This window comes from Onthophagus taurus, chromosome 6, assembly GCF_036711975.1.
Source record: "Onthophagus taurus isolate NC chromosome 6, IU_Otau_3.0, whole genome shotgun sequence".
Lineage (NCBI taxonomy): Eukaryota > Metazoa > Arthropoda > Insecta > Coleoptera > Scarabaeidae > Onthophagus > Onthophagus taurus.
In genome coordinates, this window is record NC_091971.1 from 23314813 (window position 1) to 23342466 (window position 27654).

General features: G+C 32.9%; 3 protein-coding genes, 1 long non-coding RNA gene and 1 other non-coding gene across 5 annotated transcripts in view; 3 read left to right on the forward strand and 2 right to left on the reverse strand.

Moving 5' to 3' along the window:
• Positions 1 to 27654, reverse strand: part of LOC139430264 (uncharacterized) — a 291985-nt gene that overhangs the window by 82709 nt on the left and 181622 nt on the right. The gene's annotated exons all lie outside the window — the stretch shown is intronic.
• Positions 51 to 5625, forward strand: LOC111420685 (serine hydrolase-like protein 2). Its single transcript, XM_023053731.2, has 2 exons — positions 51 to 347; positions 4690 to 5625. Exons 1-2 carry the CDS (start codon positions 296 to 298, stop codon positions 5526 to 5528), a joined length of 891 nt encoding a protein of 296 aa, XP_022909499.1. The 5' UTR covers positions 51 to 295; the 3' UTR covers positions 5529 to 5625.
• LOC139430286 (uncharacterized) lies at positions 8738 to 9188 on the reverse strand. The gene is made up of 2 exons (XR_011640748.1): positions 9057 to 9188; positions 8738 to 8997 (listed from the first exon to the last, which is right to left on the reverse strand). It is a non-coding gene; the product is annotated as an uncharacterized lncRNA (long non-coding RNA).
• Positions 18834 to 27610, forward strand: LOC111419818 (PR/SET domain 13). The gene is made up of 4 exons (XM_071196734.1): positions 18834 to 19067; positions 19194 to 19500; positions 26504 to 27272; positions 27333 to 27610. Exons 1-4 carry the CDS (start codon positions 18882 to 18884, stop codon positions 27496 to 27498), a joined length of 1428 nt encoding a protein of 475 aa, XP_071052835.1. The 5' UTR covers positions 18834 to 18881; the 3' UTR covers positions 27499 to 27610.
• Positions 19569 to 19650, forward strand: TRNAS-CGA (transfer RNA serine (anticodon CGA)). The gene has a single exon. It is a non-coding gene; the product is annotated as a tRNA-Ser (tRNA).

Sequence of the window (27654 nt, forward strand, 5' to 3'; positions counted from 1 at the left end):
AATGACAAATCATATTTTTTACTATAAAAACTCTCACAAGTTGTATTAAATGTTGTAAAAACACTTAATAATTACTCAACGTGCGTTCAGAGTGTGGTTCAAAAACTGTGGGTTTTTTGGATAAACTTTGTAATACAGTTTTTATTTATAGTGAAAATCTTGTTGCTGTTATCTTTAAAAATAAATTAAAGCAATAGAATAATTATAATTATTTATAATACGAATATTATTAAAGTGAATGTGATTTGGTTTCTAGTAAAATTATATTCATCTAAATAAGCAAGGCAAACATAAAATGTTGGTGATTAAAGAAATCGAAATACCTGTTCCTTGGGGACACATCGCAGGTAAATATTTATGAATAAAACTATATTTTTACAAATTACTTGGAATTATAGTTACAACGAATCAGCTGATTTTTATTAAGTTATTAAATTAGGCAACCCAAATATCTTAATGTTAATTTATTACGTAAAACAAATTTTTTGCTATTACAAAAAAGTTACTAATAACATTTTTGCATGACTCAACAAAATTTTATGAATATTTATCAAAAATGTTATATAATTATGCAACCAACACAACACCAAAACAACTTCGGTCTCGTTTTAATTTAAAAATTTTATTTAATTAAAAGTACGAAGACTATCATTATAACTTACCTTACAATTAGACCTAGAACAAAAATCTTTTGAGTTAAGATATGCGTCATTTGAAAAATTGTTTCACGTTTCGGATGGTATGTTGCAACCTTCTTCAGAAACAAGTTCGAAGTGAATTATTCCTATGTCGATGAATTGGAAATAATTTCCGGCTCTGATTAACACCTTGGTCCCTTTTCGTGGCAATGCTCTGCAACTCCCAAACTGCTGAGTCTTGTCCAGTTTGACTAACATAATACTTCACATAACTACATGATAGCCGATAGACTCCTGCTCCCTTTAGGTCCCCTTTTACCATCCTCCTGATAAACTATCTAAGAGATTATTACCATGGTTACAGAGGTTTTAAGCGCTTTCGTAGGCCCACTACTACCACTCATAGTTAAAGTCTCTGATAGCGTTATCTATCGGATAGCTTAAACATTGGTTACTACCACTGTATTTATCTTATAGATACCGCTATCCAAAAGATAACATTTGAAATATCTGTAACCCGTGCTGATAACTAAGGGATAACTGCGGATACCTAACCTCAAATAGGATTTATACTGACGTATAAAATTCGAGCGTTTTACTATTTCAGTTAAAATAAAAAAAGTAATATAAACTTAACATTAAAGTAACATTAGATAAAGTCATCATGGATAATTTCTTCGATATTGGAGATGAAGAACAAATTTTTGAAGAAATCAATGAATTATTTCCTATAAGAAGCGAAAGGATAATAAGGAGTAGAGTTGACCATTTAAATATTCATTGAGAATCAAAAGTCAAAAATTTCATCAAATTCATCAAAATTTTAGTAATGATGCTGTACCTCCGTCAAACCGTTTGTTGCTGACTCTTCGGTTTTATACAATAGGTAACATGTTGCGATCCATAGCATATTTTGCAGGAGTGAGTGTACAATTGGCATCTTCAGTCGTTCATCATGTTAGTTGTGCCATTATTGTTTACCATCACATTTTAACATACAATAATACGAGTATACATACTTTTTGCTTTCCTTGCCATGTAACTGCATCACTTTTTTTGTTTTCTATTACGTTTTTATGTTTGATAACAAATTCAAGAAGATGTTCGCATTCGTCTTTGATGAAACTGGTGGTTTGTCGCCTTTTCTCAGTCTCCATTTCCAAATTTTAATTTTAAGGTTAGAACAGGTTAGAATATCGTCAAAATACCTAATAGTAGATCTTTTGACAACATAGAGCTGTCAATTTAATATAGTAGACCAAAAAATCCCTAGAGTCCTTGGTTATCTCAAGGATTTCTTAACTATGAGATAAATGGAGGTGGTAGTACGCACGACCCTGTTATCTACGAGATAAATTGTATCTTATAGATAGCTTAACTCACAGATAGCATTGGATCTTCTGGTTAAGCTATCTAAGGGATTATTACCATGGTAACGGCTATTTTACGCGCTCTCATTGGCTAGTAGATGGGTTTATCTATAAGATAAATTTAACTAAAAGATGGTAGTAATGGACCTAAGGCTCAAATTTTCTTTTTTGCGGCTAGAGCATAATGACATCCATCATGCTGATACCATAGCGCAAGTCTTCGCTCCAGAGTAAGGTCTTCCAACAAAACCGGTAAATCGTTCAACAAAAAATTCCGATACTTTCTGCCAGTTAAATTGCCATCAATAAAAAAAGGTTAAATTATTTTCTTGCCGACAATGCAGCACCAGACATTAACTGATCAAGGTTTTTGATGATCAACTTATCTTAGCCAACGAGGATTTTCATGTGACCAGTAGTGCATGTTATGACGATTTATTTGGCCGTGAACCAAATATCCCGCTACTCCCTACTGTCAGTGCCACCAATTCTCCAACGTATCAGTTAGCGAAACACCTTGCCATGATTCTATCTCCATTTAGAGAAAAAACAGAATCATATGTCACAGATTCTACGCATTTTGTGGAATCAATCAAAAATATGAAGTGAAATCCCCAGGATATCTATATATCCTAAGTTTCGATGTGGAATCTCTATTTACCAGAGTACCAATGAAAGATGCATAGATGGTGCATTCGAAAGAAACTTATCGAATTATGTTCTAGGGCTAATGGAGTTTAACATCTACATATTTTAGCTAGAAAGGAGAATTGTACGAGAAATGCGAGGGTGCAGAAATGGGACCTCAAGCAGCATGAGAGGGATATCCGACTAAATAAAATGCAGCATAAAGGCAGTCGCAGAGCATTGCCACAAAAAGAAACACACCATAGAATGCGATAAGACCAAGGTGTTAGCCAGCAAGAATTGTCAACTAATTTGTTTTTGTCAAATCCGGATGGAGAAGGTTTCGTTGAGTTCACTAGCATCTTCCATGTGCAGCTGAGATTTCGACCGTCTTCTTTAATCGTGTTATTCCCATGTCGATGAAGTATAAAGAGATTCATCGCCTCTCCCGTCAATCGTTAGAAGTAATGTCCAAGTTTCTTGCTAGTACTTAGGTTTTATCAAACTCTATGGTGTGTCCTCCTTTGTGGTAATACAGTCGCAGACATTCGATATTACGTCCAACGTAATATTTCCCGCAACTGCACGATGGCCGATAGACTCCCGCTCCCTTTAATGGGGTTAGTTTCTCTATGGCTATCCAAAGAGCGTTTTGTATTTTGCTGATCGTACCGTATCGTACCACGATATCATTCTTCTTCAGACACTTCGCAATTCGCTCCGTCACACCTAAAACATAAGGAAGGCAGATAAAACCGGCTGGTGTCGTCCTTACCGAGTCATCCTTCTGTTTGCGTGGTTTGGTGGCTCGTTGGTTATCCCTTATCGTATAGCCGTTCTTCTACAGTACATCTTCTAGGTATATTTCTTCTTTCCTCAGATTCTCTTTATTACATATTCTCTGCTCGGTGGAATAATAAATCACGGACCTCTTCTGTTGTGGGTGGTGGTGGGATGAAGCCTGCAGGTACCTATTCTTATGCGTTTTCTTTCGATATTCTCCCAGTTCCATGCTGCCTGTTGGTGCTAGTGACCAACACATCCAGGAATGGTAACTGTTTTGCGGTTTCTGTTTCCATGGTAAATTTTACCATATGATGCTGTGAATTAAGGTGGTCTAGAAATTCCTGGAGTTGCTCTTTTTCATATTGACAAATCACGAAAGTGTCATCGACGTAACAAAGCCATAGCTTTGGTTTCCAAAGACTCCTCTTTAACGCTTCCTCTTCAAACATCTCCATGTTTTTTGGCCATCACAGGTGACAGAGATGATCCCATGGCTCCCCCTTCGCATTACACCAGTAGTCCTGGAACATATTTTGGCAAACCCTCCGGGATGAGTTTCTGGCGAAGACCATCCACGACATCTTTGACTGGTACTCTGGTGAATAGAGATTCCACGTCGAAACTTACCAGGATATCGTGAGGGTCTTCATACTCCTGATTGATTCTACAAAATGTATGGAATCTCGGACATATGACTCTGTTTTACCTGTAAATGGAGACAGAATCTTGGCAAGGTGTTTTGCTAGCTGATAGGTGGGGGAATGTATGGCACTGACAATAGGGCGTGGTGAGACCTCTTGGGGGTACTGGGGCCTGTACGAATAGGCTTTTCTGATGTTCTGCTGGGATTCCTATGGATTTTACCAGTTTCATCTTCCTTACTACCTTCTCGGTTGGGTCCATTTTTATCTTCTTATACGTAAGGCTCATGATCTTGTCGTCGTATTCATTTCGATAATGTCTGTTTTGTGTTAGTTCTGTGCCAGTATTAGTTCTAGTTTTAGTTTAATTAACACCAGCCATGAAAGCCTTCGTACTTATAACTTAGTTGATAATTAGTTAGTAATTGGTGTTAATTAAAAATTAATTATTTTTTCATGTATATTTTATCAAACTCTTACCATTTTCGTCACTTCGAACTGTTTCTGAAGAAACGTCAAACACTTTTTCAAATGCTTAATCCCAAAGTTTCTTGTTGTAGGTCTAATATTAGTTCTGTGATAGTATTAGTTTTAGTTCAATTTTATTAAATTATTTTTCTTTTTCAGCTAAAGCTTGGGGTGATCCATCTGATTATGTAATAATCGTCATTCACGGACTTTTAGACAACGCCGGATCATTTGACACTTTAATCCCATTACTACCAGAATGTTTCTATTACGTTTGCATAGATTTACCTGGTCATGGACGCTCAAGTCATTTTCCATCCTCGCTCCCACTACATTTTCTCAATTTTCAAGTAGGAATGAAACTCGTATTGGATTATTTCAAACGAAAAAATTATATCATATTAGCTCACAGTCTTGGAGTGAGAATCTCGTTAATAACGGCTCAATTATATCCTGAGTTAATAGCAAAAATGATTTGTTTAGATTCTGCGTATACGCCACCAAAAGAACCACATCTTTTCGCCGACGATCTCATTGAAGGTTTTAACACTTTAATGAAAGTATTGAGTTACAAAGAAGATGAAACACCAACGTTATCGTACGAACAAGCTGTTGATCGAATCGCAACCAGTCGAATATTGGGCCGATTAAATTATGAATGTGGTGAACAATTAGGAGCGAGGATGATGAAACAAGTTGGAGAAGATCAATATATTTTTACTTTCGATCGAAAATTACGATCAATAGTTTATCCGAGTTTCTCCCAAAAATATATGCAACAATTTTTGAAGAAGCGACCAATACGATGTGATGGTATAGTAATTTATATGAATGAAACTTTGGGAGTTGTTTCCGTAAAGCGAATGTCGCCTTATTTTAATTTGATTCCATTTAGACGATACATGGTTAAAGGTCATCATCATTCTCATCATACGGATCCTGAGTGTGTTTCAACAATTATTACAACTGTTTTATTAAAATGGAAAAGTAAACTGTAGTTCTATTTGATAACTTAACATTTTTATTATTAATTTAAGATATCCATAATGTTTTAATTGTTATCTCAAAAATCCTTAAATATACGTTCTAGAAGAATACGCATTTGATTAAAATTATGTGTCAGCGTATGTAACACATGTGCTATTCCCCTCCATGTTATATAATACGTAAAGTTAAATCACGCGGTATTGTCGTCGGTTTGACTTGTGACGAAACGATGAAAAGCCCCCGTATTAAATTTGTATTTGCGCCCTTGCGAATAACATTAGTTCCGGTGAACCACTAACCACCACGTGCACCACCACAATGTGCACATCACTGTAAAATCAATCGCTAAATCACTTCTTTCATAAATAAACTATTTATTTTTAGAAACTAAATTTTTAATTTTTATCATTCTTAGGGCGTCTACAAGAGATAACAAAAATAACAATTTAAGAACAAAAGGATGGAAAGCTTGGTGTTTAATTAAACATCTAAAGAATTAAATAAAATTCGTTTTTGCACTTACACTCAGCAAAATAATTCTTTACGATTAAGAATTTTTACGTGACACTAAAGGAAAAAGGGATATAGTTTTTATCCAAATGAATTTACTGTTCTTATTGAATCATTGCACCATTCAATTGTAAGTGTATCAAAGTACTTAACAAAAAAGCAAAACCGTTTAATATAAATAATTTTGCTTTAGAAATGAAATACTAACGACAATATTAAATAATAAATCTCTTTATCGTAACGTTACTAGTATTTACACTTAAAACTTAGTTAACTGAATTAAATAAAGAAATCTTTAAAGTTGATAAGTAGTTAAATTAAAATTAAATGAAACACTATTTAATGTTAATATGAATTTTCGTTTACTTCAAAGAAAAAATATTTTCAATTCGAAAGATTAATATTTTACCATTAATAATTCACTTTCTTTCTAGTAAATATGAAAGATCTAAATATTAAGTACACTGAATTTAGATCAAAAGCAAGTATCTATTATTATAGTAGTTGTTGGTTGTAGAATTAAATAAAAATGCACTTGGTATTAAATTGTTCAATTTATTTAAATCAAAAGATTATATTTTAATTGTATAAATTAACAATATTTCATAAATTAATACCTTTTGTTTTAAACATAAACATGATTGTAAAAACTGAAAATAAGTGGCTATGCACGAATAAAATATAGTAACCTCAATAACAAAAATAAATGAAAATTTAAATTACTTTTATTTTTTTTTTTTGCAAGGCAAGTGTCTTCAATACATTGCATTAAGATAAAATATCGAAGCTCCTATTTATAAAACTAAAAAATATTTCACTCTCAGTCTTTGAATTCTAAAAAACGAACATCCACAAGTGTTGTACAAATAATTATTTCAATCTTACCTTTTGAGATTTCGCCATGCTGAAAAAAAATTCAAAACAAAAATTGCTTTTTAAATAATTCTTTACTATTTTTATCTTTTATATCGGATTTGTATATTTCAACAATTTTTGTTGTAAATTCAGAAAATGCGGGTATTAAATTACTATTGGGTTTATTCGGAAATAAAGTTGAAAAATCAATATGAACCTATAAAAGAAAATTTAATTACAAAATAAAATAAATATTTTGAAAAATAATAATGTCTAGGCCATACTTTTAATAATTCCGACAACGTCTCTGTAGAACTTCAAAAAGACTGGAGTCTGTATTCAGAAGTCCGGTTCCAATGATATTTAATTGTGTCCCACACGGAGGGATCACAATTTACTATGTATAAGAAACCCTATGTAGCCTCCTGTTTTCAAGAAACGAGAGAAGATACACTTAAAAAAAAACGCTTTTATAATCTCGAGCATTACCTTCTATCATTCAACGGACCTTGTTTCAAGGAGAAAAGTTTATATACAGGGTGATTCACATAAGAACCGACACAGAGCAGGGACATGTAGAGGACAATAAATTAAGATGATTTAAAGTAACTTACCTTTATACTAAGTTGTATTCCTGAGGAATTATAGGCCTTCAAAGTTGGCTCTTAAATTTTTAAAAAGTTTAATATCTTCGTAATCAATTATGCTAGAAAAACCAAATTTGGTATACGTTATGAGTGTACCAAGGGTATTAATTGATAGCAAATTGAACTCAATTGAGGCATTTCAAAGGGTTGATTAAGGGTGATGGTACCTTAAATTTTGATAGATTTTTTTAACCTTTTGGCAGATTTAATACATTACTATTTCAATTCATGCGGAATTTAATTCTAAAACTTTTCTTACTCTTATTATTTTTTAAAAAACTTTGTCGTTTTCATAAAAAACTTAAGACACTTACTTCGTAATGTTACTTAAAATAAGCGAAAATTCAGTAGGCGGCTATGAAATTGTACGTCAAACTTGACAAATAGGTTATAAAGTTATTTGACAAGATTTTATGACCTATTTGTCAAGTTTGACGTACAATTTCACAGCCGACAACTGAATTTTGGGTGATTTTAGGTAGCATTAACAAAATACGTGTCTTTAGTTATTTGAGTTTTTTATGAAAACAACTATGTTTTTTAAAAAATAATAAGAGTAAAAAAAGTTTTAGAATTAAATTCCACATGAAATGAGGTAATAATGTATTAAATCTCCCAAAAGGTTAAAAAAATCTGTCAAAATTGAGAGGACCATCACCCTTAATCAACCCTTTGAAATGCCTTAATTGGTCTCAACTTGCTACCAATTAATACCTTCGGTACACTCATAACATATACCAAATTTGGTTTTTCTAGCTGAATGTATTACGAAGATATTCAATGTTTTAAAAAATTAAGACCCAACTTTGAAGGCCTAAAACTCCTCAGGGGTACAACTTAGTATAGAGATAAGTTGCGTTAAATCATCTTAATTTATTGTCCTCTACATGTCCCTGCTCTGTGTCGGTTCTTATGTGAATCACCCTGTATATTGAACAAAATTGTAACACATTTTGTTACGTTTGTAACAAAATGCCGTAATCTCCTGAAGATGCTGTAAATGTATAGCGAAACAGGTTGAGAGAAAAATTAGGTAAAAATCCATTTAAGTGCAAAAACGAATTTTATTTATTAGACATAAAATGGAAAGAAAATCATCAAACAATATATCTAAAGAATTGTTTCATTCAACCGTTTCATAAGTTAATAATAAATAACAAAGATGAAATCTACAATTTTAATTGATAAACGAAATTTACCAGATTACACACTTTTAATCACTTTAATAATGTAGGTAGTATCGCACGAAACCACAAAAGTTTACATTAATATAAGCTACAGTTACTTAGTTTTGGTCTGTTTGGGCTTCTTGACCTTGGTATTTTCAAGAATTTCTTCGTAAAATTGTTTATAATCGTCTTCTACCCATTGAAGCAATGTTTTGATATTTTTAAGTTTTCTTTTTAAGATTGGTAAGTTATCATTGTAAGCTTTTTGTTTTGGCAATTGTATCTGGATATTCTTTGCTCTTTTGGAATGAGTCAGGTTAAAGGTCTTCCAAATGAATCCATTAAAATATTAACTGACCTTAACAACGCCAGGATTTGTTGCTTCATTAACAAAGTGGTGAAATTTTGACATTGAAAATGGAATTCATCTGTCAAGTTAGCACTACGTCAAAAATGCAATATATCAAATATTGTTTATAAAAAAGGGCGCGACAAATTTGTAAACTTTACGACAAATTACAACAAATTAAGCGACAATTAATGCAATAATTTCTTTTATTCAAATCGCAAGATGTAGTGCCAACTTGACAGACGTGAAATATTAAGGCAGCCACAACAGATGGCAGTTGTTTTAGTACCTGAAGGAAATTAAATCAAATAGATTTAGGGCCGGTTTATCAATGTCGAGTTAAATCTGTCAGATACGTAACTCATAGATAAACTTGTCTAACAGATAACCTCAGTGACGCGTTTATCCAGCAACTTTCTACTCGACAGGCAGCAAACCACAAGATAGAAAACAGATGGTACCCCTGAGTGTTAACATTAGAAACGGAAATAAAACATGATTGGTCAAATTTGAATAATTGACTTTAGTTTGTGATAGTTGATTTGTGAGTTGTCATTCCCGTGTGCTTTGTTTTCGAAAACCTCTTTAATGGAATTCTTACATGAGTATTTATTAGAAAGCGATGAAGATGAGGATATTGTCCAACTTTTATAACATTATAAACGTCGACCATATATTATAAAACAAAGACAAAACCACTTGGAGGATTCAGACGGCCAAGATCTTTTTGTTAGATTTCGGTTAAAAAAGAGTACAGTTTTGTCAATCTTGGTTAAAATTGAGACGAGATTAGAATTCCAAACTGACAGGTTTGTATTTCATAATAATAATATAATAATAATAAATAAATAATTTATAATTTATAAATAATCGAATTTTTAGGAATCACAGCATCTCTCCTATCGACCAATTGCTCCTTGCACTGAGATTCTATGCTACAGAAAAGTTCTTGATTTCATGTGGCGATTATTTTAATGTTAGTAAGAGCAGTGCCTGTAATATTGTAAAAAGAGTATCTACTGCGCTTGCAGAATTAGAACCAGAATATATACGTATGCCTACTGGTGACCAAATAGAGAAATCACAAGAACAATTTTATGGAAAGGCTGGATTTCCACGGGTGATAGGCAGTATCGACTGTACTCATATTAGCATTATTTCGCCAGGTAAGCAATCTCTTTTAATCGAAACATATGAATTAATATTAATGAGTGGATAATAATTATAGGTGGACCATGTGCAGAGACATTCCGGAATCGAAAGGGCTTTTTTTCATTGAATGTTCAAACTGTGTCCTCGGTGGATTTAAAAATGTTGGATATTGTTGCTCGTTGACCAGGATCGGCTCATGATCACACATTTTTGATAATTCACTGTTAAAGCAAAGGTTTGAAAATAATGAGTTTGGTAATGCTTTGCCAGTGGGTGACAGCGGATATCGTAATACCAAATATTTGGTAACACCTTTGCTGAATACCCGAAATAGAGTAGAAGAACTATATAATGAATCTTTAATAAGAACTAGAAATCCAGTGGAACGGCAATATGGCGTGTGGAAGAGAAGATTTCCTGTACTTGTACTCAAGCTCCGATTGAAACTAGAAACTGCAATGACATTAATTGTTGCTACAGCAGTGACAACATGCATTTAACTACCACTCTAAAAACTAATATTACTTGTCAATTTTGTTTAAATATAGTAAAAGGACACCAGTAACAACAAAATTTATTAACATAAAGTTATTTAATGAAACCAAGTTAATAAATCAAGAACCTAGGCTTTGACATATGTTAAACAAACAAATATTATTTTCAAATCAATGAGAGATATTTTAAAATTTATATTTATAAGTTAAGTTTTAATAAAAATTTTGAACAAAATACCAATGTTATTTTGCAAACACAATATTTTTACTGCAATATTTACCATGGAAGTACTGTAAAATTCTAATTATATCATCTTTAATTTACTTCTAAGAAATAAACCGTTCACAATTTATACGGTTACAATTATAAATTAATTCATTACAAAAGAACGCAAAGTTTACATTCCTTAATAAACATTTCAACCATGCTCAATAAAGAAAATAATGATAATATACATTTCTTCATGTACGCCCCTGAGTATGTATGATTTTACCGAAACTGTACACGCCACTGTCAGTGGGATCAACCCAAGGTCTATAGAACATAAGGTTACCTAATTTCCTATGCTTCTGTAGTATCAATTATTACCCCGCAGATTGACGTCACTGGTTCGATACAGTCAGAGTGAAAGATAGCCTCTACGTGCCTATACTGTGGTACAGTCTATATAAAATATTTAAACCTCGCATCGTGTTGTGTTGTTCATAGAACCAGCTACGTCACTGACCCACCTTGCCCCTCAGAGGAGGAGAATCGGCATTGGGTAACCTTATGTTCTATAGACCTTGGGATCAACCCAAAATAAACACTCGAACGTTGGTTTCAATCTCATATACGGACGGAGATAGGCAATGCTGCTTTTAGTTATACTATTTCTTTTGTGATGATTATAGATTCCTGTGCTGGTAAAATATGCCTCATCAGACCATATAATAGACTAAGGGCCGGTTTATCAATGTTGAGTTAAATCTGTTAGATACGCAACTCATGGATAAACTTGCCTAACAGATAACCTCAGTGAACCGTTTATCCAGCAACTTTCTACCCGGCAGGCAGCAACCTACGAGATAGAACATGGATGGTACCCCTGAGTGTTAACATTAGAAACGGAAATGAAACGTAATTGGTGAAATTTGAATAATCGACTTTAGTTTATGAAGTTGATATAAATAGCTGATCGTGTTTTGGAGGTTGATCCAAAAAAAAATCATTCCTGTGTGCTTTCGGTATTGTGCTTTGTTTTCGAAAACCTTTTTTATAATGGAATTCCTACATGAATATTTATTAGACAGCGATAAAGATGAGGATATTGTCCAACTCTTAAATTATAAACGACGACCATATATTATAAAAGAAAGACAAAAGTCAAAACCACTTTGAGGAGTTAGACGACCACGTTTTTTTGTTAGATTTTAGATTTTTTTAGATTATACTATATTAGATTATAGATTATATTATAATCTTTTTTTAAATTACTAGATTATTATTTATTTTCTATAACATTTTTATATTCGTTTGCCAAATCCATCAGCAAGTTTTTTTCTACTGTACTAAAATTTGATGATCTTTTCTTTCTCTTGCTTATCCGTCACCACAATTATAAGCTTAATTTATTTTTGACGTTATATTTTGATTTTATTGTCATTTCCTTTCACCAAGCAACCAAACTTGTGCTCACATTTTTTTGACAATATCTAATAGGTAAACCCTTAACCAGTACTTCAATCTGGTGGGTATCCAAATGTCATATTTATCTATAAGATTATCCTAAACTACGGGTGGATAAACGATTCGTCGACGTTATCTATCAGCTACAATTTTAATTGACAGATAAATCGTCTTAACTAGATATTGATAAACCGGCCCTAAGGCCCACTTTTACCATCCTCCTGATAAACTATCTAGAAGATAATTGCCATGGTTACGGCGGTTTTAAGTGCTGGCTAAGAACTGGATTTATTTATCGGATAAATTTATCAAGAGGTGGTAAAAGTGGGCCTAACTGAATTCAATATTGTTTTGTGCATGGTTCAAATACCAGTTAGTTACAGAATTCCAAACGTCGTTCGGCATCTCCCGGGTGTAAGTGGTGAACTATTTGTTCTTTGTAGAGTTTATATTTATGCTTTTTTAGTATCGTAGTATTATACAGGATGCGGTAACATAGCTTCCTTTTTTTGAAATGTGCGCCATTTAATCGGTTGATGTCGTAGCGGAGCGCTAGTGGTCTCGTTCGAGAGAGTGGACTATAAAGTTTTGTCCCAACAAAGTTCAGGCGCCATCATGCCTTGGAACAGTAAGGAGCGTGCGTTTTCCGTTGAGGCCTACTTTTCGAGCGGATATTCTGTGATTGCAACAAAGTGCGCCTTTCGGAATCGCTTTAATTTAGCCCCGTTGGCCTTTGTCCCGGATCGGAAATCAATTGTTAGGTGGGTCACTACGTTCAGACAAACTGCAAGTGCGACAAAACGAAGAACTGGAGTCCCATTAGAGCCTAGTTGGACTTAGGAGACATTTGGTTCCAACAAGACAGTGCAACGGCTCACACTTCAAAAGCATCGATGGCTGTTTTGAGATAACACTTCCCAAAACGCCTAATCTCAATTAGGGGCGATTTGGAGTGGCCGGCCCGGTCTCCCGATTTGGCCCCTTGTGATTTTTTCCTATGGGGTTTTTTGACATACCGTGTTTATGTGAACCGTCCAAGGGCCCTACAAGATTTAAAGACTAACATCCAGGAAGAAATTGCTAATATAACCCCTGCTATACTGGCAAGAATGATGACAAACGTCAGAAATCGGTTTACTCAATGTATGGATAATGGGGGACGTCATCTACCTGATTTGATCTTCAAAACTATGTAAAACAAAACTTTATGTATGTGCCTACATTATAAAAAACAAATAAAAATTTTCTGATTCATACAATAGGTTTTATTAAGTTTTGAAAAAAGGAAGTACCCTGTACATGGCGTTTTAGGCGCGGCTTCCACACATCCAAATACGGTAATTTCATTGTTTTTCCAATTTTCTTTATTATATTTTTTTGGCCTGGGCTTCAACAAACTTCCATAATTAATCAAATTGCGCTTTATTCGCGGAAAAATTTTTAGATTTGGCTGTGCTCTTTTTGGATATCTGAAGTGAAACAATTTACTAATAAAATGTTACCGGGGAGACGATAGCAACAAACCGCCCAGCAACAAACTTTTTCCTTTATATTTCCACCTATTTCTAGGACCCATAAGCTTGGTCTTTTCTCTATCTTAAACCGCGTTTTCGTCCGCCGATATGTTGATAATGAAAGCAAGAAAAAATAAGAAACGTCGCGCTGCCACGAATTTTTGCCGCGGCTAAACCACGTTTGGGTCAATAATTCTCTTATATGACGGGGAGAAAACTCTAGAACTATATTCATCTTATGGGAATTTTCTGCTCTTTTCAACGGTATATAACACATCTCAATCACACGTTTACACAATCGTTTTTCAGCCCAGCAACAAACTTTCCCCTTGTATTTCCGTCTACTTTTCGGTCCAATATTTTCGTTATCTAGAAAAATAGCGAAAAACTAATAACACGGTTGGAAAGTTTGGTCTTTTCATTTAGGTCACCTCAAAATTGCCCCACTTTAAGGCCTTTTGCAGCCGTTATCAGAAGGAAATTCAACAAATGGTTTACATATTCGAAAAGAGGTAACCTTGGCCTGTCTTATTTCGAGTTTTCATTTACAAACGCCGTCAATATCTGCCGGCATCTGTAAAAGAAACGCACCTGAAAGACAACCTACAGGTAGCAGAACCCAATCACTTCTTACCCTAACTTTCTTATTTGATGAAGGAAAAATTGGAACAAAGTTTTACCCGAGAGAGAATCCTAACTTCATTTCATGTTGACAGATAATTTTTCATTCACTCTTAATTTATTTAATACCGTTTAAAAACATAAGTACGAAGGCTTTCACGGCCGGTGTTAATAAAACTAAAACTAACACTAGCATTATCACTACAACTAACACTAGACCTAGAAACATTCGGCTTGAGCCGTGCGTTTTCTGAAAAAATGTTTGACGTTTCGGGTGCCATGTTGCAACCTTCTTCAGAAAACAAGTTGGAAGCGAACCCGAAAGTTTCTAGTTCTAGGTCTAGTGATAGTTCTAGTGATAGTGCTAGTGCTAGTTCTAGTTTTAGTTTTACGTTTAGAAACATGTTAAACTGTTCAAAACGGAAAGATTATTTCATGTTACACCTATTTTATCACAATCTGGAAGAATTTGAGTGACTTTAGACTCGAATTGTTGAATTGTGTTTTGATGGTTTTGAATCTGGTAACGTCACCAACTTTGCATTTTAACTCAGTTCATCAATTTAAAAAACGCGTAAGCGAAGTGCGTCGGACACCGTTGGAAAGAGCAGAAAATTTCTCATAAGATGAATATAGTTCTAGGGTTTTCTCCCCGTCATACAAGAGAGTTATTGACCTAAGCGTGGTTTAGCCGCGGTAAAAATTCGTGGTTTAGGTAGTTCATAGTCAGAAAAAAGAATTGTGCAAACGTGTGATCACGGTGTGTCACACATCGTTGGAAAGAGCAGGAAATTTCCCATAAGCTGAATATAGTTGTAGAGTTTTCCCCCTGTCAAATAGGAAAGTTATTAATGCAAGAAATATATGCGTGTTTTCATCGGTAAGACCTTTTTCAGGTGCGTTTTTCTTACAGACGCTGATAGATATTGGCAGACGAAAACTCGGAATAAGATAGGTCAGCTCTTTCCGAATATGTAAACCATTTATTGAATTTCCATCTGGTAACGGCTGCACAAGGCCGGGAAGTTTGGTAATTTTGAGGTACATTGAATGCAGCGCGACGTTTCTTATTTTTCTTGATCTTATCAACATATCGGCGGACGAAAACTTGGTTTAAGATAGAGAAAAGACCAAACTTTCCAAACGTGTTCTTAGTTTTTCGCTATCTTTCTAGATAACCAAAATATTGGCCCGAAAAGTAGATGGAAATACAAAGGAAAAGTTTGTTGCTGGGCTGATAAACGATTGTGCAAACGTGTGATTGAGATGTGTTATATACCGATAAAAAGAGCAGAAAATTTCCCATAAGATGAATATAGTTCTAGAGTTTTCTCCCCGCCATATAAGAGAGTTATTGACCCAAACGTGGTTAGCCGCGGTAAAAATTCGTGACAGCGCGACGTTTCTTATTTTTTCTTGTTCTCATTATCAACATATCGGCGGACGAAAGTTTAAGATAGAGAAACGAACAAGCTTTCCAACTGTGTGCTTAGTTTTTCGCTAGCGTTATAAATAACAAAGATATCCGTCCGAAAAGTACATAGATGGAAATACAAAAGTAAAGTTTGTTGCCAACTGTAGGCTACTTTTCAGGAGCTTTTTTTTTGACAGACGCCAACAGATATTGACGGACAAAAACTCGGAATAAGATAGTCCAAGGTCAGCTCTTTCCGAATATGTAAATCATTTATTGAATTTCCATCTGGTAACGGCTGCACAAGGTCGTGAAATTTGGTAATTTTGAGGTAAATTGAATGCAGCGCGACGTTTCTATTTTCTTCTTGCTCTTATTATCAATATATCGACGGACGAAAACTCGGTTTAAGATAGAGAAAAGACCAAGCTTTCTAACCGTGTACTTAGTTTTTCGCTATCTTTCTAGATAACGAAAATATGGGCAATAGAAGTAGGTGGAAATACAAAGGAAAAAGTTTGTTGCTGGGCGGTTTGTTGCTATCGTTTCACCGGTTAAAATGTTATTGCTTATAAATGTTACATTCTACCTATTTATGTATAATTCAGCAGCTTGATTTAAATTTTCATTCGCATGAATGTAACATGCTAGCATGTCATACTTTTCATAATTTTCATAGCGCTCAATATCAAGAAAAAGGTAATTAATAACAATACAACATATTGATGTTTTAAAGCACTACCAGAAATCAAGTAACACTCGACTTATTGTTAGTACAAAATTCAAAATTAAGTTGAAGTAGTAATTAACTAAATTTACTTCATTTATTCCGGTATCCTAGCAACGTGATCACTTAATTTATCATAGCCTACTTATAAAATAATGTATTATATTAAATTTCGAGGTTAATTACAAAGGTAGAGTTCAAAGATATAGAGTATTATATATCCATGAAAAGCTTGAAAAAAATATAATTCAATAAAAGAATAAAATATAGGTGGTTCCATTTAAAAAAAACCTAAGTTGTATTTATAACTCAAAGACCGTGATGACAAAAGAAATTTTACGTGCACCATTGCATTCTACGTGAAAAAATCTATTAGAACCCGTTTTTACTTTTTTACTAAGTTTTCGGATAGCCGTGATAAATTTTGAAACACTAATATGAAAATTTGGTTTGCGGCATTGTAAGTTTTACAAAAAAGTAGCTCAGGTTCGCGAAAACCGCAACTTTCGATCTTTCATAATAACTGAGATACCCTACAAACCCATCAAAATTTAGACACCATCCTGCACATAAAGTAAGGAATGAATTCGATTAAAATTCGGGGAATATTCTTTCAGAAAAATGAACGTCTATGTTATTTTTTGCTTATTGTATTGCTTATTAAATTATTGTAAACGTTTCACAAGCTTCAAATATTATAATATTTCTTTCAGAATGAATTAGGAATTAAGATCTAAGAAACATATAAAAAAATAACCCATCTTTTCAAAACGTTTTACAAATGGTGAATGAACTGTTGGTAGTAATTGAACTATATAGAGTGTCCCCTTTACACTTTTAATAGATACGGACGAGTGATCGCTTGGTTTCACTCCCCTATTCGTTGGCATATTAAATAACCATTTTTGCAAACCCCCGGGCCTCGGAGGGTGGGGTTCTTTTAAAACATACGCCCGATTGATTCCTAATTTTAATCTTAATACGATTTGTTTATTGTTGAAAGGTGCAGCCGGACTGTTTTCCTCTTTCTCCCTCTCTTTTTACCGTCCGCGTACTTGTGTTTACTTTTTGGATTAGGGGTGGTGTTTGCGTTTGGAATTTAGATTTATATGGCCTTTTGAGCACCCAACAACTTAATCAAAATTTACTAATTATTTTTAACGCAAAAGTAATATATTGACATCAGTCAATTTAAACGTTTCACGATGATTTTAACCTCCTTATTACGTTTTAGATATTAAAACAATGATAATAATTTAATATTTTGAATTATTTCGATTGAGATTATGTTTGCAACAATTACACCAATTGAGTTTATATTTTATTTTCAAGAATTTGTTAAACAATTTTTGTAATCAAATTATCTCAACGATCGTTATCTTAATCGATTTCTTTTGTGTTGAAAGATTTCCATAAACATTAATTTTTGATAACAATCTTAAAACACAATCAGAGTTTATTTTTATTTTTATCAATGCAATAAAACGTTTTTCGAGGGGTTGCCATGATATCGAAACGAAGATCAAAAGTTGACAAAACGAGTCGTAATTGATCAGATCCTGCGGGATGCGGTGACTGCTGTTGCCACTGCACCTGTGGGTTTCCTTTAGACAGCTGCTACACGTTATACACCGACCCAAAAGAGGGTGGATCTACTAATATCACCCTTCAATCTGCAAGCACCACTGATTCTGCAAGTGCCATGGGGACGGTGTCACGTGTACGGGAAATAAAACACGTGCTACACGCCCAAAGAGTATTGTGTTAATTTAATGATAATAGGGATGCACTTGTTCTAAAATTTATGCAAAAAAGTTTTAGTTAGAAGAACTATTTTCATGTAATTTGGGTTAATTCCTTTTTTTTTAAATCAATAAATCAAGCATAACTTTAATTCATCATTCATGATTCCTGCTGAATCAAAAAGGGAGGGTGTTTTTGAAGCCCATCCCATCTCTTTATTTAATTCTTTCTGGCGGTGGTGGTGGTGGTGGTTAAATGGTGGGTGATAGTTAAAATTGATACGACACCACCATCAACTAACCAGTCCTGCTACAACCTGCTGCCTCAATGATTCCTCGAAAAATTCTAATTCCCAGAATACATTATACTTTTTTCTTAAATTTCTGCGTTTAAGAAGAGCATTTTAAACATCCTAGAAACAATTAGAAGTTGTCATCAATCAATTTTTTTAATAACTTTTTGGCACTTTGCCAAAAGAAAGGTTCGAAAAAAAGTTTTTAATGTTTCCAAGTTTTGAAAATAGAACGAAAACCATCAATTCGTTAACGATGACGGCTGCCTCCGGAGAATCATCATCAAAACTTCTTGTTCCGGGAAGAGTTACAGCAACGGGTAATATTCCTCAAGGTGCCATGTCGATGCCGATTGTTGCTGAAAAATTAAAAGGACAACCGGATGTTGTGCAGGTAATAATTCTTCAAATAATTCTTCTTAAATCTTTAGAATAAATAGAAATAAAGTGAATCATAAAAATATTTTATTTGCTTTCTACTTTTGAATGAAAAGATTAAACGTTATTTAACATTTTTTAGATATCTGTTGGAGTAAACTGTTTTGGTACGATAGAATTAGAAAAAACATCCCGATCTTCATGGAAAGATGATATCCATTGGATACGAGCTTTAAGACTTTCGGATGATTGTCATAGTTATAATATACAATTAAGACTTTTAACATCAACGAAGCAATCAACCTCTTCGATTCGATCAAACTTTCAATCGTCTTTGGTGTTGCAATGTGTTCGGCCGATCGAACCCGGTCAAGAATTATTACTATGGTTTTCCGAGGAAATTTTAGCCATGCTGCAAATTGTATTTTTAACTCCTTCTAATATTCAAGGTAAATAATTCTTTTAAATATTAATCTTTTTTAATGGGAATGCGGAGTTTGCATTAAAAAGTTTTATAGCAGTCGTGGCCGAGTGGTTAAGGCGTCTGACTCGAAATCAGATTCCCTTTGGGAGCGTAGGTTCGAATCCTACCGGCTGCGAATTATTTTGCAATTTTTTAAAATGCTAAACCTCGATATAACGGAGTAGTACGTAAAAAAAAGCTCGTTTATGGAAACTGTTTGAATGAATAATTTTAATGCACACAAATTCGAACAGCTATCCACACCGTTGCGTTCTTTACTAATTAGTTCTAGTTTTAGTTCAATGAACATAACAATCTAGCATTAAACAACTAAAACAAGAACTAACATTAGCACTAGAACTAACACTAGACCTAGAACTACAAAGTTATGGGTTTAGCCGTCTTAACAGACGTACGACAACAGAGCAACTTATTCTGTGTTATTCTGTGGTACAACCCAAATGTTTCTAGTTCTAGTTCCATGTCTAGTGTTAGTTCTACTTTTCGTTCAATAATAATGTACAACAATTTAGCCGTAAATAACAACTAAAACTAGAGCTAACACTAGCACTAGAACCTGCTAACCCTACCGATTTATCGGTATATTTACTGATATAGAAGATAATCTACAGATATACCAATATATGACTTAATCTACCGGATTTTCAAAACTTCGATTATTATTTATGCCATCCAAGAGCAAAAGTGAAACTATTATTCCAATAATTCTTTTGTAAAATGTTCCGATTCTCGAGTGTTATCATTAATACCTTGAAAAAGGAATAAATTCATTAAATTTTCCTACTTTAGTATTTTTCTCAATATTAACGCATCTAAGAGCAAAAGTAAAAGAGAAAAATATTGTTAAGAATAAAATTTGCTATCACTTTTGTTCTAAAAGATTTTTTATAACATGATCTGATTCCCAAGTCTTATTAACAACTTGTAAAACAATGAAATTTATCAAATTTTCATATTTTCGTATTTTTTCGATATCTATCCATCTGAGAGCAAAAGTGCAAGAGAACAATAGTGTTAAGAATAAAATTTGCTACTACTTTTGTACTAACATTTTTTTTGTAACATACTGCGATTTCTAAGGATTATCTTTAATCACTTGAAAAAGCAACAAATTCATCAAATTTTCATATTTTCGTAAAAATGCAAGAGAACAATAGTGTTAAGAATAAAATTTGCTACAACTATCGTTCCAAAAGTTTTTTGTAATATGTTCCGTTTCCCGAGTGTTTACTTTGTTACCATTAACAACTTGAACATGCACAAATTAATCCAATTTTCATATTTTGTTCGATATTTAAGCATCTGCAACTCTTCTTCTAAACGTTGTTTAAAATATGCTCCGATTCTCGAGTGTTACCATTAACAACTTGTAAAACAATGAAATTTTTCAAATTTTCATTTTTTTCATATTTTTCTCGATAGCTATGCGTTTGAGAACAAAAGTGCAAGAGAGCAATATTGTTAAGAATACAATTTAGAACATCTTTTGTTCTAAAACTTTTTTTATAACATAATCTGATTCCCAAGTACTGTCATTAACAACTTGTAAAACAATGAAATTCATTAAATTTTCCTTTTTTTGCATTTTTCTGGATAGCTATGCGTCAGAGAGCAAAAGTACAAGAGAGCAATATTATTAAGAATAAAATTTAGAACATCTTTTGTTCTAAAACTTTTTTTATAACTTAATCCGATTCCCAAGTACTATCATTAACAACTTGTAAAACAATGAATTTCATCAAATTTTCATTTTTTCGCATTTTTCTGGATACCTATGTGTCTGAGAACAAAAGTGCGAGGGAGCAATAGTATTAAGAATATAATTTGCTATAACTTTCGTTCTAAAAATTTTTTGTTAAATGTTCCGTTTCCCAAGTGTTTACTTTGTTACCATTAACAACTTGAAAATGCAACAACTTGACAATTACAACAAATTTTAATTTTTTCGTATTTTTCTCGATAGCTGTGCGTCTGAGAAGAAAAGTGCAGGAGAGCCATATTGTTAAGAATAAAATTTAAAACATCTTTTGTTCTAAAAGATCTTTCATAACTTGATCCGATTCCCAAGTGTTTTCATTAACAACTTGTAAAACAATGAATTTTTGTCGTATTTTTCTCGATAGCTATGCGTCAGAGAGCAAAAGTGCAAGAGAGCAATATTGTTAAGAATAAAATTTGAAACATCTTTTGTTCTAAAATATCTTTTATAACATCATCCGATTCCCAAGTGTTATCATTAACAACTTGAAAACAATTCATCGAATGTTAAATTTTTCGTATTTTTCTCGATAGCTATGCATCTGAGAACAAAACTGCAAGAGAGCAACATTATTGAGAATAAAATTTGAAACATCTTTTGTTCTGAAATATCTTTTATAACATGATCCGATTCCCAAGTGTTATCATTAACAACTTGCAAAACAATGAAATTCATCAAATTTTCAATTTTTCGTATTTTTCTCGATAGCTATACATCTTAGAACAAAAGTGCAAGAGAGCAATAATGTTAAAAATAAAATTTGAAACATCTTTTGTTCTAAATGATCTTTTATAACATGATTCGATTCCCAAGTGTTATCATTAACAACTTGTAAAACAATGAAATTCATGGAATGTTTAATTTTGCGTATTTTTCTCGATAGTTATGCGTCTGAGAACAAAAGTGCAAGAGAGCAATATTATTGAAAATAAAATTTGAAATATCTTTTGTTCTAAAAGATTTTTTATAACATGATCCGATTTCCAAGTGTTATCAGTTATCATTAACAACTTGTAAAACAATGAAATTCATGTAATGTTCAATTTTTCGTATTTTTCTCGATAGTTGTGCGTCTGAGAACAAAAGTGCAGGAGAGCAATATTGTTAAGATTAAATTTGAAACATCTTTTGTTCTAAAAGATCTTTCATAACTTGATCCGATTCGCAAGTGTTAACAACTTGTAAAACAATGAAATTTTTTCATATTCTTCTCGATAGCTATGCATCAGAGAGCAAACGTGCAAGAGAGCAATATTGTTAAGAATAAAATTTGAAACATCTTTTGTTCTAAACGATCTTTTATAACATGATCCGATTCTCAAGTGTTATCATTAACAACTTGTAAAACAATGGAATTGATCGAATGTTCAATTTTTCGTATTTTTCTCGATAGCTATGCGTCTGAGAACAAAAGTGCAACAGAACAATATTGTTAAGAACAAAATTTGAAACAACTTTTGTTCTAATAGTCTTTTTATAACATGATCCGATTCCCAAGTGTTATCATTAACAACTTGTAAAACCATGAAATTTTTCAAATTTTAACTTTTTCGTATTTTCTCGATAGCTATGTGTCAGAGAGCAAAAGTGCAACAGAGCAATATTGTTAAGAACAAAATTTGAAACAACTTTTGTTCTAAAAGTCTTTTTATAACATGATCCGATTCCCAAGTGTTATCATGAACAACTTGTAAAACAACGAAATTCATCAAATTTTCAATTTTTCACATTTTTCTCGATAGCTATACGCCAGAGAGCAAAAGTGTAAGATATTGTTAAGAATAAAATTTGAAACATCTTTTGTTCTAAAAGTATTTTTATAATGTGATCCGATTCCCAACTGTTATCATTGACAACTTGCAGAACAATGAAATTTTAATTTTTCGTATTTTTCTCGATAGCCATGCGTCTGAGAACAAAAGTGCAGGAAAGCAATATTGTTAAGAATAAAATTTGAAACATCTTTTGTTCTAAAAGATCTTTTATAACATGATCCGATTTTCAAGTGTTATCATTGACAACTTGTAAAACAATGAAATTTTTCAAATTTTAATTTTTTCGTATTTTTCTCGATAACTATGCGTCAGAGAGCAAAAGTGCAACAGAGCAATATTGTTAAGAACAAAATTTGAAACAACTTTTGTTCTAAAAGTTTTTTTATAACATGATCCCATTCCCAAGTGTTACCATTAACAACTTGTAAAACAATGAAATTTTTCAAAGTTTAATTTTTCGTATTTTTCTCGATAGCCATGCGTCTGAGACCAAAAGTGCAGGAAAGCAATATTGTTAAGAATAAAATTTGAAACATCTTTTGTTCTAAAAGATCTTTTATAACATGATCCGATTCCCAAGTGTTATCATGAACAACTTGTAAAACAACGAAATTCATCAAATTTTCAATTTTTCACATTTTTCTCGATAGCTATACGCCAGAGAGCAAAAGTGTAAGATATTGTTAAGAATAAAATTTGAAACATCTTTTGTTCTAAAAGTATTTTTATAATATGATCCGATTCCCAACTGTTATCATTGACAACTTGCAGAACAATGAAATTTTAATTTTTCGTATTTTTCTCGATAGCCATGCGTCTGAGAACAAAAGTGCAGGAAAGCAATATTGTTAAGAATAAAATTTGAAACATCTTTTGTTCTAAAAGATCTTTTATAACATGATCCGATTTTCAAGTGTTATCATTGACAACTTGTAAAACAATGAAATTTTTCAAATTTTAATTTTTTCGTATTTTTCTCGATAACTATGCGTCAGAGAGCAAAAGTGCAACAGAGCAATATTGTTAAGAACAAAATTTGAAACAACTTTTGTTCTAAAAGTTTTTTTATAACATGATCCCATTCCCAAGTGTTACCATTAACAACTTGTAAAACAATGAAATTTTTCAAAGTTTAATTTTTCGTATTTTTCTCGATAGCCATGCGTCTGAGACCAAAAGTGCAGGAAAGCAATATTGTTAAGAATAAAATTTGAAACATCTTTTGTTCTAAAAGATCTTTTATAACATGATCCGATTCCCAAGTGTTATCATTAACAACTAGTAAAACAATGAAATTTTTCAAATTTTTATTTTTTCGTATTTTTCTCGATAACTATGCGTCAGAGAGCAAGACTGCAAGAGAGCAATATTGTTAAGAATAAAATTTGAAACATCTTTTGTTCTAAAAGATCTTTTATAACATGATCCGATTCCCAAGTGTTATCATTAACAACTTGTAAAGCAATGAAATTCATCAAATTGTCATCTTTTTTATATTTTCTCTGTTTCTCGATAGCTATGCATCTGAGAACAAAAGTGCAAGAGAGTAATATTGTTAAGAATAAAATCCGATCATCCGCTCCATTTAAAAATACAAAGTTGATCCATTTTCCAGAAAAACTAAAAGCGATTAACAATTTTTTATGCTAAATTATTTGGGATTCATTCGTAAACCTTTATCAAGAATCAATTTCTGACTTTATATTTAAACCTACCGATTTATTACGATACCTACCGAATTTTTATTGATTCTAACGACATTTGGCCAACATAGGTTGGCAAAGCTGACTGGAACTACACCAAAGATTAAAGAGTAAAGAGTTAAAAGTTAAGAGTTTACTCTTTAATCTTTGACTACACTACTATCCGTGCAAAAAGTCAAGGCCCCTCACTTTAGAGATCGATATCTTCGCAACCACTTGAAAAAAAAAGGTTGCGACAAAGTTTGTTGTAATCACTGAACATTTCTACATAACATATGTTAATTTGAAAATTTTCGGATCCACGGTTTTCTTGTTATCGCGAGTTAAATGAGAAAAGTATCCGATTTTTTACGGTACCGGCAACTTTGTCAACTTTGCGATTTCTTTTCTCGAAAACTATCGTACGAATTTTGAATTTTGAACATGTGGTAGTCTGATGTGTTCTTAATGAGTGACATATTTTATTTTTTCGATATTCCATACAGTTTCGCAGAAAATCGCTGTTTAGTAAGACGCCGTTATGTCGAAAGCGGCTGGGTGGATGGTGCGTCCCATACAGGACGTCGCGCCTTATTTCTTTATGTAGGTAAAATAAAGGCGCTACGTACTGCCTGGGACGCACCATCTGTTCCGATTGGACGGACCCCTCCTCTCCCCGCATAGCTTATTTCTGTTTCTCTTTAATTTGTTATTCCATTAAATCGCTCTTAAAACATTAGGGAACCCTAACTTTGAAAAACTGATAACGGAATCAGACAACCGACATTATTTGACATATTTTGGTAAAAACCGCGTTGAAATCCACCAGGTCGTTTTCGAAATAACCGCATCCTACTAATCCGCGATTTTCCGCGAAACTACATATATGGAATATCGAAAAAATAAAATATTCCCCACATTAAGAACACATCGGTTTACCACCAGTTCAAAATTGAATTTTTTTTCGTCAGATAGTCTTTGAGGAAAAAAATCGCAAAGTAGACAAAGTTGCTGGCATTTTCAAAAATCGGGTACTTTTTTCACTTAATTCGCAATAAAAGAAAAACCGCAGACCCGAAAATTTTCAAATTAACGTGTGATACGCAGAAATGTTCACTGACTTCAATAAACTTTACCGCAATTTTTTCCATAGAGCGGTTACGAAGATATCGATGTCTAAAGTGAGGGGCCTTGACCTTTTGCACGGATAGTAGACATAGAACTAAAAGCATTCGGGTTTAGCCGTGCGTAAACCCGAAACTTTCTAGTTCTAGGTCTAGTGTTAGTTCTAGTTTTAGATCAATGAAAAATATACAGCAATCTAACGCGAAATAACAACTATAACTAGAACAAACACTACTAGCAGAAGAACTAACACTGGACCTAGAACTAGAAACATTCGGGTTTATCCGTGCGTTTTTAAGACTAGCCGTCTTAAAAAACGCACGGATAAACCCGAATGTTTCTAGTTAGTTTTAGTTGAATAAAAATATACAACAATCTAGCGTTGAATGACGAGTAGACAACTCGGGGAACACCCCGAGTTTATCTATGAACAATGAATAGAGCAAGTTAAGGAATAACCCAAGTTGGATTCGATCTCTGAGCGCCAACATTTATATTTAAATATACTGGTGTATTAAATAGATAATATTAATTGTATAACTTAAAAATATTTTGTCCTTTATATCGGAAGTCTGTTCTAACGAGGTCCATTATATTGAGATTTGACTGTATTATTTTTTTTTCAAGGTCAAAAAAAATATGTTTGCACGAAATGTTCAGCAATGTACGAATCGCCGAATCCATTGAAACTTCATGTAACACTATCCTGTGGAAAACATGCAATATCATGGTTATGGAGTAAATTATCAAATATGTTACCCGAAAATACTTCTCATATAAACCACACAAAACAAGAATTTAATTTTAAACTTTTCAATAACACTGCTGGGAAACATGAAAACCAGAAAAATGCCATCGATTTAACGGTAACAAATTCTCCAACATCATCCGATTCACGACATTCACATCTAAAAGAAAATAATTTAGAAAAGAACACTTTAGGAAAAAATGATTTAGAGAAAAATAATTTAGAAAAAAGTAACTTAGAAAAAAATAATTTAGAATCAGCTTTTAAACCATTTATTAAAAAACCACCAACAAATAATCTTCAAATACCGGATCAAAATCAATTTTATCCACAATGGCCAATGTCGATATCATATCCGGAAGATTTTATTCCAGTACCTTTTGATTTTGCCCCAACGACACATCATCAACGACCTGAAGATGAAGCGGAAATCGAAACATTGTTTAGTACATTAGGAAAATCGAAACAAGGTCACATTTGTTTATATTGCGGCAAATGCTATTCAAGGAAATATGGATTAAAAATACATATTAGGACACATACTGGATATAAACCTTTAAAGTGTAAATACTGTTTAAGACCGTTCGGAGATCCGAGTAATTTGAATAAACACGTTAGGTTACACGCTGCTGGAGATACACCTTATAAGTATGAAAATGTTTAATTTAATTTATTCTATATTTATTCTTTAACCTATATTGTTTACAGATGTGATTTATGCGGAAAAGTTTTAGTACGAAGAAGAGACCTTGATAGACACTTAAAATCTAGGCATATGTCTGATATGCATCCGGAAAGTAGTGCAACCAGCTCTAATTCAAACGAAGAAATGACATTAACCAGCGATGAAGATGATCCAATTTCAGTAGATTAAAAAATATCTTATTCGCGAAAAATTCTTATATTAACTCTTTTAATCCCGATTTTAATCAGCATTTTTGTACATAGTTTAAAGTATGTTAAAAATATACAATTGTTATAAAAAACGAAAACTGTTGTTTCATGAATGTAATTATGAATGTGTTGGGTA

What these genes read in the sequence shown, in the direction of transcription:
- LOC111419818 (XM_071196734.1), top strand. Translation starts at nt 18,882, where the DNA reads ATGTTTCCAAGTTTTGAAAATAGAACGAAAACCATCAATTCGTTAACG. An exon ending in GACAACCGGATGTTGTGCAG is followed by an intron (nt 19,068 to 19,193) that starts GTAATAATTCTT and finishes AACATTTTTTAG; the next exon opens with ATATCTGTTGGAGTAAACTG. An exon ending in GCTGGAGATACACCTTATAA is followed by an intron (nt 27,273 to 27,332) that starts GTATGAAAATGT and finishes TATTGTTTACAG; the next exon opens with ATGTGATTTATGCGGAAAAG.
- LOC111420685 (XM_023053731.2), top strand. Translation starts at nt 296, where the DNA reads ATGTTGGTGATTAAAGAAATCGAAATACCTGTTCCTTGGGGACACATC. An exon ending in TCCTTGGGGACACATCGCAG is followed by an intron (nt 348 to 4,689) that starts GTAAATATTTAT and finishes TTTCTTTTTCAG; the next exon opens with CTAAAGCTTGGGGTGATCCA.